Source organism: Tachysurus vachellii, chromosome 26 (genome assembly GCF_030014155.1).
Source record: "Tachysurus vachellii isolate PV-2020 chromosome 26, HZAU_Pvac_v1, whole genome shotgun sequence".
NCBI lineage: Eukaryota > Metazoa > Chordata > Actinopteri > Siluriformes > Bagridae > Tachysurus > Tachysurus vachellii.
In genome coordinates this window covers 8146298-8163159 of record NC_083485.1, presented here as the reverse complement: position 1 = coordinate 8163159, position 16862 = coordinate 8146298, and the positions used below count along the sequence as shown (strand labels likewise).

The following is a 16862-nucleotide window of genomic DNA, read 5'->3' as shown; positions in this document are numbered from 1 at the left end:
TTTCTTTAACCATTACATTACATTTACAGCATTTGGCAGACCAAACAACTTTATAACCAAACAACTTTATAACTCATTCAAACATAAATAACTTGTTTTAACTTGTTTTTTTTTTTACTGTTAGAATTACAGCAGATGATCAGAAAAATACAAGATACTCAAGCTTATTTTGTAAACCATGAAGACACTAAACACTATCACTAACACTTTATCTTTGCTCTGTTTTACTTTTGAGACTAAGTGGCTTTGAGGTTTGCCCAGCATGAATCGGTTCACGTCCCGGTTCATGTACCGGCGCCTCATTATCACTCATTTCACTAAAAGTGAAAAGAGTGATAATGAGGAGCCGGTACATGAATCGGTTCACGTTCCGGTTCATGTACCGGCTCCTCATTATCACTCATTTCACTTTTGGTGCTCAGTGCGTATATTGAACATGTGCGCAGTCAGAGTTTGACTGTTCGAGCTGTGAGACGATACTCTCCCACCTCCCCGCTGAGAACTTTTGCTCGGCTTGCTGAGTAATTTAGATGAAGGCGAACGCTTTGAATTTCGCCGATTCATCCCTGCCCCCTCCCCCCCTCCTCCTCCTCCTCACACCTCCCCCGCGCTCTATTGTATTCATGGCGCAGAAGATCAGCGCGCGCGCGCGCGCAGGCGATAAGATAAGCCCAGGACTGCTGTGCTGTGTGTCTGTGCATTAGGACATTAGATCTTTCAAGCTGAGCGCAGATTCACTAGATGTGGGTTTGATGGCTGAAACTAAAACACTCCGAGCTGACATTTAAAACCAGTATATTTTAAGCACTGAAGATGCGCACTGGTTTATCTCAAAAAAGCAATAAAAACAGCGCGTGGTGTGCTTTGGAAAGTTTATCTCTTAAAAAAAATCCCAGCCTACAGCGTTGTCCTTATAATAATAATAATAATAATAATAATAATAATAATAAATGTATCTAAAAATATTTTAGATTTATTCAACTAACTCAAGGTTTTAGAAGCAGTACCCACTTTGGCCACAAGGAGGAGCTCACCATACATGGCTGAACGGCAGCACTAACGCTAGTTTTTATTACAAAAAAAGAGATCCTCTACAAAAACCTTCAAATGCAACGAATGTATTTGTGCATGTTCAAGACTGGATAGCATATAAGCTAATTTATAACCAAGCGGACAGACAGAAAATGGAAATACATTTCAAAATAATACTAATACTAATAATAATGACGTTTCTTATTATAGACTATAATTTAGCCCAGTGCGGTATGAAGCGCATCCCTCCCGTGCAAACAAAAATAGATAACGATGGTAGTAAAGCGTGGCTCGGTTCTAGTTTTGCGTGCGTTCCTGCAGCATTATTTATACATCACGTATTACCTGCAACCTTAAGTTATAAAAACAAGTCGATAATCGAAGTGCACGGCCACACGGAGATGTCGGACAGGTCGAAGCTGATGCGTTGGACCTGCTGCAGTGTCTCAAATTGAAAGGAATCAGTCGAGAAGCTTTCAGCTGGTGACTGAGAGCGGAGGAGGAGGAGGAGGAGAGGAGGAAGGGGAGGGGGGATCCGAGGTCAGCCCGAGGTGCTGCTCCATAGGCGCTCTAATGCCTCCATTCATCGATTTTGAAGAACACCACCGTGTGGCACAGGACAGAGATAACACACTTTTGCAAGAGGTTTTTTCCCCCTTTCTTTTTGCACAGCAGCGCCCAGCAGAGCACCGGTTTGGGAGTACAGCAATAATGCAATAACGTGCAGGAACAACAACAACAAAAACTCCAGAATGCAACTTAGCATCACTGCAGGATGCAAAGATGGGTTTAGTTCTGCTGTGATTTGTTGTAGGTTCTCTCTTGGCATACAGTCATGTTGCTTCTACAGAACACAGAAGATGTTGAGCAAAACCCTAAATTGTCAAATTTAAAAAACAGTTACAGGGTTTAATTAACTCTTAACAAAACCAACACTGGGAGCACGTCAGCTTTAGAATGGACGTGATGCCTTCAATCTGTCTGCATCTTCTGTGCAAAAGTTGATTAGGAATCAGTGGGTTTATTGGGATACTAGAGCCGAAAAGGATAAAGAGTGAGGATCAAATCGACCAAGACCCAAAAAGTTTAGTGCTGATTACTGAATTGTCATTCAGTGTAACTCTTTAACACTACGCAAAATAGGACTGATGTTGGTGTAGGCAACACTTTACACGTCTTTAAGGTTTGAGTTCTACAGCAGTGTGGCCTCTGAACAGCCGTGTGGAGCTGCTTATTGTGGTTGATTAGCTCTTACTATTAGTAACTGGTTACTAACTGCCCACAAACTAACGTGAGCTGTATACGAACACATTTAACTAGAGAATCTGCTCAAGGGTTTTATTATGTAGGTTATTACATATTGTATTGAGGGTGCAATATGGTGAACACTGCTGTAGTTATGTGAACACAGTACTTAAGTTAACTTAAGAAGAAAGAAATCAAGTCAAGAAAAACTTTTCATTTTTTATTAAGGTTATAAATTTTAAACAAATACTTTCTAAAACAGTTTTACCCGGTGATATACAATTTAATATGCACAAAAATACAAGAATACCAACAAAATATGGAGAGTACGTCTGAAAACGTCTTTAATTCAGTACACATAGTGCTTATATAATGTGAGGACTTATGGCTAACTTATGAGATTGCCTTTTTAGAACAAAAGGTCTAACATTGTAGAAAATAAAATCAAACCCACAAAACCGAGCAAATGCTGGAATCATGAATTACTGTGAACTTTTTTGAGTGAGGAAAAGGAGGGAAATTTGTGATGCCAAATTGTCAACAACAACAAAAAAAATGCCTGGTTGGTTCCATCACACCTTGCATTCTGGGGGTTGTGGTGTTAATTAACACCAAGGTTGAGTGAGATGAGTTGACTGGCATAGATGGACTACAAACACACTGGAACTGCAAGTCGGTGCAGTAAACAAAATGCACCAGGTATTGCCACTTCAAAACACAAAAGACAACAAACCAGAGAGAGGAGTTTCAAATATTGCACCTTCTTTAGCCTACATGATTCCCTACGTGATATTAAAAAGGTGTAGTCAGAACTATGCCAGTCCCTCCATCCAGCCTCACATGGTGTTCATGTTAAGCAGCTCAGCTAGTATTTCTGCCTGGAACCATTTGATAAAAAAATATGTTAAAAGAAAGTAGAAAAAGCACGCAATCGTGGCTGAACGTGCAGTGTTAGGATGATCTGATGATGTGTTATTTCAAACATTACACGGGTAATGTAATTTTACAAGACATCTTTGTGAAGTTGCTTATGAAACAACTCAAAAACAAAACAATCCACGAGCAAAAAAAAATAAAAATAAATCAAAACCTGTCGTGTGAGTGGTGAGAGCTAGCTAGCAGTTCCGCGTTGGGGTTTAAGGCAACGAAATTCGTTGATATCATTTCAGCAACAAAATGTTCGCGATGTCAACGTTGTCGGTGTAGAAGGACATACACACACGCGCGCGCACACACACACACACACACACACACACACACAAGTGGCAGGCAGGCGTCCACTGCGCGCCTCCCCACAAACGAACGAAACGAAAACAAACCTAACTCGAATGTTTTAAATAACGTTCTGTTGCAAAAATAAAGTCTCAGGCTTTGTACAGTTTTTCATCATAAAGGATTTGAGTCTATTTCTTTACCACAGGGTCAAAAAGCTACGATGGCTCTGGTCCATGCCCCTAAACTCGCCAGCGCCTGCTTGCTGCAGAACTGTCCGTTGAGCGCTTGCTCTAAGTCCGCCTGCCGGCTCACAAGCCCCGAAAAACCCGAGCCGAAGATGGAGATGAGATTGGAGATGTTACACGCTTCTAAAGGCTCGGCGCTGCCTGCGTACGCACACTCCTCCAACTTCTGGCGCTTGCACGGCGCGAACTCCGGCGTCTCGTCCAGCTCGGGCGCGTAGTAGCCGAAGTCCATTTTGCGCTTCCTGGCCGGTCCATGCGCGCTCAGACAGCACGGTGCCAGCGGCGCGCAACAGTCCTGGTGCAGGCAGCCGTTCTCCACCGTGGTCACGACGTGCGTGTCCAGGTCCAGCACGGTGGTCTTGCTGCAGTGCACGCCGCCCGACGGCGAGAAATCGCAGCTCGGCGCCATGGCGCACGCCTCCACGCAGCAACTGCGGTAGAACACAGCGTCCGAATGCTTACAGGACGCATCCTCGTCCTCTTCTTCCTCGGCATGGAGTACGAGAGACGCGGAGCACGCGCCCGGCTGCGGGTGTGGAGAGCGCGGGCCGACCGGTGAGAGCGCAGCGCACAGGCTGGGTGCAGGACTCGCCACGCCGCAGCAGCTTGGCTCCTCCTCGGCGTCCTCAGCCACGTCGAGCGGGTTCAGCTCCTGGATCTCGTTGCACACGGTCATGACCTCCTCGTACTGCTGCATCCTGTAGATCTCCGCGTACTTTTCGTTCATGTAGACCTGGCGCGCGTTCCTCAGCACGTACGACACCAGGAGGTTCTTGTGCAGCTTGATGCCTCCGCGCTGCGTCCGCGAGTTGTGAATCTTCCGTAAAGAGATGGAAATCAGGCTCTGCGCGTCCACCGCGCACTCCCCCGTGTTGATCATTGTACTTTTAGAGCCCTTTCCCACACTTCGGCGAAGGAAGCACTCGGGCTTTCACTCAGTCGAAAGCGCGGTATTTGCTTCGGGGGCGCAGGCTCAGTTTTGCTCGGTGGTGAAACATTGAACAAGACCGTCCCTGTCCGCTACTTCTTAACGAGCAAGCGCCAGCGATCATTAGCCTGAGAGCCGTGGTCAGAGCATATATACTGCCTTGAAGTTTCCGCCCACGGCGCTACGCTCCAATCGTAGAGCGAGAACGCTCATGAGTGGCGTGAAAGTCCCGCCTACGTCTTTCGATTCTGGCCAATCAGAGACGGGCGGTTCTTCTGTACTATTCAAATTCTAAACTGACTTTAGCAAGCTGGAATGTTCTCATGAGGCGCTGAACAGAGGACACAGACTTTCTCTCTGTTTTATCAACTACAGTTCTCTTTAACTTATTGTCCATGTACAACTATTTTAGATTTTCTCAGGCTTAGTGGTCTTAATTAATTTTTTAGAAAGTTATTTTGATCCAAAACCTATTTATTTATTTATTTATTTATTTATTTATTTATTTATATTTTTATTGTTAAAAAAGATCTAATAACTGCCTTAAAAAATATATATAATTTTGATTAACTATACAATTATATAATTTTTATTAACATTTTCTAACAAAAATAATGTTTGGTGTTCTTACTTTATTTAATTTTGTAAAAGAAAAATATGTTTTAATTAACATCTATGTTGTAAAAAGGAATTTTTTGTAAATTTGGGGTTTAATAATTTCTACTAAAAACTATTTATTATTTTGTAAATTGTTTTTGTAAATTGTTTTATGTGTTTGCAATACATTTGTATGTATTTTTACATTTTAATATATTTTTTGCATTTTTTTCTGCAAAAATGTAACTATGAAGGACAAATGCTTAAAATATTATAAATTTTTTTTTAGCTTAGTTACAGAGACAATCGTTTATTACAAAGTTAATAATCAGTCCCGTTCACTACTTTTGTAATTTCTAATTATTGTTAATGATAGTAATGAATTAGAATTAACATGTAACTAATACACTGGTATATATATAAAAAACCTCATTCCTGTTTGCTTTAACCCTCTGAATAAAAATATGTCTCATATATAGATTTTAAGAAAAAAACTAAACAAACAAACAAAACTTAAATGAAGGGTTCCTTATTTGTCCATCTAGAGGAATCATGAAAGGCTTAATGGAGAACCTATATGAAGACTCTACAACAGAAGCTAAGAACCCTGTCTCTATTCTAAGATCCTCCTTTTTTAAATGGATAAAATAGTAACACCATCACATTTACATTTACATTTACAGCATTTGGCAGACGCCCTTATCCAGAGCGACGTACATAAGTGCTTAAATCTCTAACATTGAATACATTAATGCTGGCTCACTAAGTTGCATACTTAAGATACCATGAGTTTTAAACATTTGTTCAAAGTTACAATGAAAAAGTGTCAAAGGTTGTGTGTTTTTTGTTTTGTTTTTTAAAAATGCGAAAGATAAGGAAAGAAGTGCTAGTTGAAGTGTTTCCTGAATAAGTAGGTCTTCAACCGCCGCTTGAAAATATCCAGTGACTCAGCTGTCCGGACCTCTAGGGGAAGTTCATTCCACCACCTTGGTGCCAGTACAGAGAAGAGTCGTGTAGTATACTTGCCTCTTACCCTGAGAGATGGTGGAACCAGTCGAGCAGTGCTGGTAGATCGGAGGGTGCGGGGTGCAGTGCGAGGAATGATGAGGGCTTTGAGGTAAGAGGGAGCTGGTCCATTTTTGGCTTTGTAGGCCAGCATCAGTGTTTTGAATCTGATGCGTGCAGCTACCGGAAGCCAGTGGAGGGATCGCAGCAGCGGGGTGGTATGCGAGAACTTTGGCAGGTTGAAAACAAGCCGGGCAGCTGCATTTTGGATCATTTGCAGAGGACGGATTGCGTTCATAGGTAGACCTGCCAGCAGTGCATTGCAGTTTCATATTCATCACACTATCATATTACAGCTTGTAACAGCAACAATGCAAATTCAAGTCAACAAAATATCAAAATTGGTCATACTCAAAATGATGTGCAATACCTGTCAAATTGAACTGAGCATACTATAGTAATTGCTATCACATGGCAAGTCTGTCTTGACAAAAAGGCTGATCTATTTCATTTTGTTTAAAATAATCACTTTTAAAACTGTAGCATGTATAGTTTTAAACAGGAGCTACTGCTGTATGTTATTTAGGTTTTTTCACACTCTGCCTTAGTGCTTTCCTTCCTAATTAAACCCCTCTAGTATTAGTGGGTGAATCATGCAGATCCAGATCATGTGAATCTCTCTCTCTTTCTCTTTCTCTCTAGCTCACTCGCTCGCTCGCTCACTCAGATCTCTAGTGGCTGAGTGCTGGAGCTACCAGCTCTGCATCTTAACAATGATTGGGATCAGGAGCACCCATCTTTTAGCTACGCATTGCAAGGAAAGAAATCAATAAGCATGTGAGGAGAACCATAGCGGACCAAACTGGAATGGCGATAAGGCAATAAAACGATGGTGTGTTAGGCATGTACAGATTCAGAGCACGTTGGAAAGAAAGCTAAACATTTTTTCTAATAGTTACTCACACTGTGATATGGATATAGAGGATTTATCTGTGAAAACTGTGAGATCCACATGGCAGGAATTACTCACAACAGAAACTATGTATACTGGAAGCCAAAGATACATATAAAGATAGCTGCAGGTAATATAATTAGGGCTTTTCCTTACATACTGATTTTAAATGCAACATTATAACAGCTTAGTTGTTTTTGTTTGTTTGTTTGTCTCTGATCACCTCAGCTTGCTTTGCTAAACAAGTAATGAAAAGAACTAATGGAAAAAGTATGTCAACAAGTATCAGGGCTGAAAAACAAAAATTAGACAATGCTACTGAATATGGACATAGGGTCATTTTTAGTAATGCATAATACTGCTCTTTAAATCAAATGAGAACAGGAACGTTCCTTCTCTTTGTGGACCCTCTTCCCATCTCTGCAAGCCCTTCAGTCCAGGCCCCTTAAATGAATGTTGCAGCATTTTCAACCAAATCTTCATCTACCACTCTGTACCATCTGTAGCATATGTGAGCTTACCAGAAACAATCATTAGAAACCTTGAGAAAAAAGGACATTGAAACACCATAAAACATAAACCATGATAGAAAATTATTACTCATAACGGAAGTAAAATGTTAGTTGCTGGGGCATCAATACACATTTAAACATCAGTTAAAATGTTTGTAGACGAATTATCTATCCAGAGATGTGACTGCATTGTAGTTTGGGACTGATAACACTTGGATACCCCAAATCCTAAGCAGAATTACCCTCACTATGGTAAATAACCTTCTTATCTGTCACATCCTTATATCTTTATTGTTTAAGTGCAATGGTTGTATTATGGATATTGAAATAGCTGTACCCTAATGCTTCAAACACACATACAACGTCTCGCAGCGACCAAAGGGCATCCGAAGGGCGTTTATGAGTGACAGTGACAGTTGGCGAATAGATGTAGGTGTGTCCAGCAATGCCACAAAGTTGAACAAATTATTTTAACTTTATGCAGCAACTTTTTGCAATGAATATCAATGGGAGTGAAGGCAGTAGAGATCAAGTGATCCGTGGGAATGAACGGACAATGATATGATGATATGATATATACATTTGTGAATTTTATACAAAAAATCTTCTAGATTTATTTTAGTAGCAGGAAAATTGATTTGTTGTAAAAAAAAAAATAAAAATGGAATACTAGTTGCACAACCCCCTGATAAACGTTATAATGTTGGCAACCAGGAGTAGGAACACCAACTGGAGACTGAATAGTACAGATTTTCTTAGTACAGGAAAAATGTAAAAATTCCCTGCATTGCAAATTTAAATATTTGATGTAGACAGCAATTTGGATCAAATGTTGGATAATTTCTTTAAAGAATCTCTAAGATGTTGCTTGGAGTTAGGTTCATGTTGCTATAGAAATAGAAATTAAATTGTGATGCTGTCAGTGTAGATGATGCCTTGGTCAAGAGCCCAATAGGAGTAATCTGAAAGTCCTGAGCATTTGATCCCACAACCTTTTGGTCAGTAGGTACTTAAGTTGCCACTGCCTTGTTTCTAAACCAAGCTTTAAGTTTACAGACATCAGCAGAAGTTTTTTTTTTTTTTGCCTCCTGCCTCCTCTTTCCTAGATGTATTTCTTTCTTTCTTTCTTTCTCCTTATCAGAAGCTCTCTCCAACACATGACACCTACCAGGGTAAAGGCTAACTCATGCTTCCTCCAATAGACGTGACGCCGACCATCCACACTAGATGGAGATGGCTGTTTACCCGCTTCCACCTACAGAAGGTCAAAGATGTCCACTTATTACATATATTCCTAGATGTTTTATGACTAACTAATAACACAAGAGTTCCTTTAGATTTAGCTATGAAATTAGTTAACCTAGGAGATGTATTCTGTTTTGTCTGAACTGGTTAGGACAGAGATGCAAACCATTGAGTTAGAACTCTACTGCTTTTTTCCCCCCTTCATTTTGTTCTTGAAGGTCCATTCTTCAACACACAGGGGATAAATCTAGAAACCTTCATTATATCTAGGAGAACCTTTTACTGTTCTGCAGCTGATTTGTTCCCTATCCAAGTAGAACCCTAAGCAATTATTTCTGTATTTTGTAGCCAAAACACTCTGCTAGCTAGCATCAGCACTCTCCTTTTGATGTGTGTGTGTGTGTGTGTGTGTGTGTGCGTGTGTGTGTGTGTGTGTGTGTGTGTGTGTGTGTGTGTGTGTGCTGTTTAAAGGATCGTGGTGAATTGCTCTTGCACAGACATTATGTAGCAGTGGCAAAGATGTTTTTATTAAAAAAAAAATAAAAAAAACTTAATTTCTTCCTTTTTTGGTCAGGTCAGAATTCAAACTCAAAATTAGTCCGGGCCCATGGGGTGAACCATAGAAAAGGAAAATACAACAGCAATAAAACATTAACCTCAAAAAATGTCTGAAAGTCACAACTTTCTGTTTGAAGAGTGTTGTTTATGAACATTAATTATCCTATGTTTTGATTGTGTATGTGTAGATGCTACACTTTCAGTTACAGTAGTTAAAGCTCTCCCTGAACCAACAGATACAACCATGTAGTAGATGAAATTGCAGGTAGCTTCAGAAGTAATAGAATGTAACAGAATGAAGTTTACCTGCATTATAAAGAATGAGCCGGCCGTTCGGTTCTTACATCACCCGTTCTTTTTTGTTATTCCTGGAAGAGGACCAGTAGAGAATGTGAAAGTCCTGACAGGTTTTGTCCTAGCTTCATTACATGACAGATTTAAACTGGAATTATTTGGTGACTGTTCGATGAAAGCTTAAAACATCAAGTGGATGTTTGCCTGTTCAGTGGCACTGATCTTTACACACACCTTTAAACTCTGTAGATGCTCTATGGCTGTATATGATGCTAATATCCTCACCAACTGAGACTGAGGCTGCAAAAAATCGAAATATCTTGAAGGTTGTTTTCAACACTATTAGATCAATGTGTAGATATAGATGGTAGATGGTAGATATAGATGGCATATATATATATATATATATATATATATATATATATATATATATATATATATATATATATATATGCCTCAATAAGATGTATTTAGATTTACATTATGATAATTGTGATTGTGAATAACTCATTGCAATGACTCTCTTGCTTTGTGGTCATTGTAAATCAGTCACAAGTGACAATAGAGTTTAAACAACTTTGTATCTCTGTTACTATAAAGATTGAAACTGCATTATGTGATGCTCTATACACTTTACAGGGGCAGGAGATAGAGATCAGTTGACATTCAATCAACTCGTATTATGTTGTGTGTCTATATCAATAAACAAGATTTAGCATATCTCTTGCTTGTTCTCTGCTGCCCTTGTGTTTGAACACAACACCCGATGACTCATGGATTGAATTTTCCCAGTTCTCAGAATGAGGCCATGCAGTATTCCACACATTCTGTCAGTATTTAGATGTTCAGTGGTTTTGTTAGATGCTTGAAGTATATCTTGAAGTTGGTAAGTTTTATTTATTTATTTTAAATATTTAACTTACTGCTAGCTTTCATATGCTCACTGTATTCTGATTTAGCTACACAATCAGATGAAGTAGCTAAAAGCATTTGGACTACACACAAACCAGAGCTGGAAGCATATAGAAAGTGTCATTGTGGGATTGTGAAGTTCTATGGAGTTTACGTTTCTCTCAAACGTTCACAGGGGCAAAAAAGACTGCACATAGTACAGTGCGACGTGCAAGCTCACGTTTTACGGGCTTGTGATGCAGCTGGTGTAAATTGAAATGCGTATTAAAATGGAGGAATAACTGCTGAGTGCGACATGCATTGAAAATGCACTTCAGAAACGTGTGTGGTGTAAATTAGTATGAATAGAGCCAGAATTCTACATAAAATCACAACCTGATTTATAATATAACATATACTAACAAAGCACACAGGACTAGGACTGATCAGCTTGAGCTTTTTAAATGATCAAAACAGCATGTGATTTCTTTATTAGGACCTTTTTATATCACGGTGCTGTTGAATTCCTGACTCAGAAGGTGTTAATGAGGTATTTATAAGAACAGTTCTGACTGTAAATTTAAAAAATGGCTGACTTTTTAAAATCGCTTCTCCATAGAACCAACTCATTCACAGGGATGTGTATAGTGAAATCTGCCACATAATCTAGGAAATATTTAAAAAAAAATGTCAGTTCACAATGAATCACATCTTATCATTAATATAGCCATGCTTTTAGTGAGGAAATATTTATTTAAAATTATTGGAGATAGCCTTGGTAACGTCATAACTTAATAACAGAGCATAAGTCTTCCGTCTTCAGGACCGAGGACACTGTGTTTAACAGTTTCTATGGTTTTTTTTTTTTTTGGTGTTTTATTAACATAGAGGCTTTTGAACTGATGAATGTGTTGAATGTAGCTGCTAAAACATAAGTGATAACATAAGTGCACAGATTGTTACATTGATTAAATTCAAAACTGTAATGTTTGACCGATTGCTGTGACGTATGATGAATACACTTTGGAGGACATGCTGTTACTGAAAAATAATCCAATTGTGTGTTATAAAACATTGTAACACCCTGATTATTTTCCTATAACCGCAGGCCCACATGTAATGCTTAATGTGCCTAGCTTTCAGATTAAAGTATGTTTCTAATACTAATATATTTCTAATAAAGCATTGTTAATATAATACTGCATTCACTGCACAATATATGTGTGCTAAAGTTGCTCATACGGCCCAAATACCAAAAATGAAGGACACTTACTTTTCCACTGTAAGCACTAAACCTAGTCCTAGATATTTTCATATCCCATTTTTTCCATTGTTAAACTCAAGTTTTAATGCACATCACAATTTCTCAAACTTAATATTAATATGCACTCTAAAATCAAAGTTTCTGAGAAGATATTTAGGTTGTCTCTCTAGCATGGTAACTGCTCAAAGTGCCTCCAGGTACCTTGTGGCAAATGTTCATGAAACTTTCCTATGTAAGTTTCCTAGGGTTTTAGTGTGTTCCAGTTTCTAAAAGGATGCTCAAAAAATTCATTCAACATCAAAACTGACTCCGTCCAGGGTGTATCCTGCCTTGATGCCCAATGACGCCTGAGATAGGCACAGGCTAACCGTGACCCGAGGTAGTTCGGATAAGCGGTAGAAGATGAATGAATGAATGAATGAACATCAAAACTGTAAAATAAAAATATTTGAGTCAGTAGCTGAAAGCTGTGAGTATATAGGTCTATACTTTTCATCTTGTTAGCCTATATTACAATAAAACACATTTATGTTTGAGTTAGCGAGACAAACTGATCAGGATTAGAATCTGAATCAGGTTTATTTGCCAAGTGTGTTTACACACACAAGGAATTTGGTTCCAGCTGTTTGTGTCTCACAAAAGTACAGACATAAATAACATTATATTATACATTTAGCTTGGACTATATAAGACAAAACAGACTAGACAAGACAAAACAGACTATATAAGACAAGACAAAACAGACTATACAAGACAAGACAAAACAGACTATATAAGACAAGACAAAATAGACTATATAAGACAAGACAAAACAGACTATATAAGACAAAACAGACTATACAAGACAAGACAAAACAGACTATACAAGACAAAACAAACTATATAAGACAAGACAAAATAGACTATATAAGACAAGACAAACAGACGATGTGAGACAAAATAGTATGATGTATTAACTCCTGTCAGTCAATGTTTTGGGAAGAAGGATAGAGGCGATAAGGACTACATTGCCCACTCAGTTTCGCGTCATGCAGCAGAAGCTTTCATCATGAGGGCATTGTGGGAGTTGCAGTGTGAGTGATTTGCCCCGGACGCTGCGGTGGCACGAGGACCGCTGGGTGAAACATCAGGGCGGAGCTTCGTCTGCCTGCCAGATGGATGCCTTGTGAACTTAAAGGCAAAGTAATCAAGTTGAACATAAATCGCTGCACCCAGCCTCATATCGGACGCCACCATACGTCCAGGAGCGCAGTAGCCCTCCTCTGACCAGACAAACATGGCGTGTTCGACGAGGCGGTAGATAGAAAAGTAAACTGTCTACATCTCCTGAGAGGTCTCTGTAATCTGTGAGGCAAGTGCATTGATCTGTTTGGGTATTTTTTCTGTCGGGGTCAGATAAGCTTGATTAAGTGTGAGCTGTGTCGCTGCTGCTGCTCTGCACGGTAAGCGGATATGTGCGTTTCCAGCAATCTGACACTTTAACATGGAGAGAAACACGGACATAATTCCGTTTGGTCTTTTCGGTTATTTTGCCTATTATTTATTTATTTATTTATTTATTTATTTATTTTTTAGCAAATTGCAAAACAAAGCCTAATATACAAAAAAGTTGTATAAAATAGCTTGCTTTATTGCCACACTATGGTGTGAAATAATCTGCAAGTAGAAAAAAAATTAACCAGCCTATATGTCCTTCTTATATGCTATATTTTATGTACTTACGTCTTAATTAATTGATTAATTAATTAATACATTAATTAATTGAGTTGCTGTTGCGCAATACATTGCAGGTAAGAGACGTGTTTACAAGCGTTCACTTATTTTATATGAGTGCGGAATAGGTTTTTTTAGTGTTAAAACAGTTTTAGCGACAAAAGTAAACGCCACAAAATAATTTTTTACACATAATTCCCTCCGGTTCACAAATTACCGCGTGTTCTATTTCCCCTTTAAGAGCGCGAGCTCGTCGTAGAGGGCGGGGCCTAAGCCCAGCGACTGAATTCCCTCCAATCAAAGCCGCCAACCTCCACAGCGAGGCGTCCGATTACGAAAGGGAAGGACGTGTGCGCGGTTTCTATGGCAACCGCTCGTCTTGACCTCCATGTCCCCGTTCTCGTCAGGGAAGGCTGGTTTCCATGGAAACGATCGTATCTCTACGCGCGGCTCTTCCCGTAAAGTGATCTGGTCGGAAAGCGGCCCGTTCTTCCAGAGTGTGTCGGAAAATTCTAAAGAGGAGGAAAAGAACATGGCGTTTGAGAAATAATCTCATTAAAAGCTCTCAGTAGATTTGCAGGCTGTTTTTTCGCTCATGTTGAGGTACAGGGCGTGTTTGAAAACGCCTGAGAGTCTAAGCGAGAGTCCCAGCTTTCCAGCCCAAAAACGCTTAAAGTAATGAAAAAGTAATGATTTTTATATGATTTATATGTTGGGGAAAAGTTAAATCGACACAATATAGTTTAATAGTAAATCCTTCTTTTATTTACCAAGAAAAAATATCGTTTTTACAATCTTAAATATTTATAAATTATTTTATATATTTATTAATTATTTAATACTATTTATAAATTATTTAAACCTGCTTTGCTTGATATCAGAAGTGTCATGTTCACAACTGCTTAAAATCCTCTTTCAAAATGTAGAGTTCAGATGTTTTTATTTCATGTCTAATGATATTTAGTCAGATTCGGGTTTTTTTCAACTGGCCATCACAACAGTCTGTTCTTTTTATTAGCTTCTATTTATGTCCACAGCAGCCACACTGACACATAGGATAGTCACATAGGATAAGCACTCAGGATAAGTCACATAGGATAAGCACTCTTTCCTTTCCTTTCCTTTCCTTTCCTTTCCTTTCCTTCAAAATATCTCAAATACTACAGGATCTCTTTAGGATCTCTTTATGAAGGACTCAAGCATAAATGACTGTTACAGAAACAGCTACTTTATTCTTCATTTTCCACAGGAATTTACCACAGGAAAACGATGACATTTCTTTAATTATATAACGAATACCTTGTCATACTTTTGGCTGTTTATATTTACATTGAACGTTAGGAAATTGAACATGGGTGAAACAGGTTAGTTCCTGTTATCACTTATGCTATAACGGCTTTAAGCATTTGTCATCTTTTTCTTCTCTGTCTTGAAGTAAATATGACAGAAAAATGTGTCTGGTTGTGTTACTGAGAAACTGGAAAGACTCGTGGTGGAAAACTTACTGGCTGTCCCAACTCGCTGACACCTGAGACTCTTTCCATACATGTTAAATAAATGTCTCTGTACAGGAAGTTTCACCATATCAACAATTTGAATTTGAATCAAAATGAATTTTTTTAGATAATGACATATACAGATGTTTATTGTTGGCTTAATTATGTGCAGTGTCCAGCATACACGATGTGGGCTACATTAGCACATTAATATAAACCTGTGATTTGAATGCACTGTTGTCAGAGAAAATGTCAGGGAAAAATGAATCCACACTTTCTGGCCAATAAGAGCACTGTGTAAAAACCCGTTAGCAAATAGAAGCAAATACCTGTGTATTTTTCTCAGACAGACTTGAAAAAGCAACATTAGGCTTAGTCATTTTTAAACCGGACTGACCGTAGGCGATGAGAGGGTTATGTGCAGGGACATTATTTCTGTTCTCATACTTGAGATTTTGAATAACAACTGACATACTGTTGTTAGCTAGTGCATAATGTCTCTTGCCTGTCTCCTGCTCTGTTTTGCTTCCTCTGCTCTCTCTTTAGTTTCCTTCTTGGAGCTTTATCTGGAATCTCGACTTCCTGTGACCTGTCGAGACTCATCTGCATACCATGGGCTCTGCGTCGGTCGGTGCGAGTGTGTGTGCTTGTGAGTGTGTGTGTGTGTGTGTTTCTGGGGGGAGGGGGTGGGGGATAATTAGTAGAGATACGGAGAGTGGAAGAAAGGGGGAGCTGTATCTCACTCTAGCAAAGACACACACACACATGCAGGCAGCAGAGTATTTTATGTTTAAAGCCTAGCTGAATGTTCTTAGCACCATGTTCTTCTTAGCACCCTTTTTTAATATAGCATTATTTCAGGTAGGTTATATACATATCTATTTCTCATTCATCAGTGTGCAATATAAAATATATGCTCATAAAGTAAAGTAAGAATCACAGCTAAAAGTATATGATAAAATGTGTATGATTATTTGGATTATGATTTTGCTACTGGAAAATGATCTCCATTCTAGTTTCTGTATCACTTATTGTCTGTACAAGGTTATAGTATATAGCCTGCCAATAAAAGTACTCTAACTCATGAATGGATGCTGTTATTTTTTTCTCTCTTAGCTGTAATATAATTCTGCTTGTTGCCTTGCAAGATTTAAGTAAGGCAGAGATGCGGGTCACCATTCACAACCCCATACATAAGGTAGTACTTAGTAGGTTCTTTTCTTTGTACAATGTGTAAGATCTTTGTATTTAAACATCTTTGTGTTATAAAATATTAAAATTATTTTAATATTCAGTCCGGGCCAAAGCCAGTCTTTATCCAGACATCACACACCACAGTGTTGTGAGAACAAACTCTCCTCAAATCCTTGTGTGCTTACGTCATCTCTCACTTTGTCCTCTCTCAATTCTGTCTGTGCTCTTGCTTCTTCACTTAACGCCTGTTCTTTCCCCGTGTTCAACACAGGAGTGCTCAGGCTCACCCACATACAGCAATGCTTAGTCTAATGTATGCCGACCATACCATGAAAAGATAAACATAAATACACGTTGTTTGTGTATTTCATACACAATATAATGTATAATTGAAATGTATGAAATGTATAATTCCACAAAGAAGTGTTTCTCTTCTGACACATGAAAATATACTATAAACTAGAAACTATATTGGA

The 16862-nt window shown here is 38.9% G+C and overlaps 1 protein-coding gene across 1 annotated transcript; it reads right to left on the bottom strand.

The window, feature by feature from the left end:
- Positions 1 to 2487: 2487 nt before the first annotated feature.
- Positions 2488 to 4804, bottom strand: ier5l (immediate early response 5-like). The gene has a single exon (XM_060863266.1). It carries the CDS (start codon positions 4615 to 4617, stop codon positions 3700 to 3702), a length of 918 nt encoding a protein of 305 aa, XP_060719249.1. The 5' UTR covers positions 4618 to 4804; the 3' UTR covers positions 2488 to 3699.
- Between the last annotated feature and the right edge of the window lie 12058 nt (positions 4805 to 16862).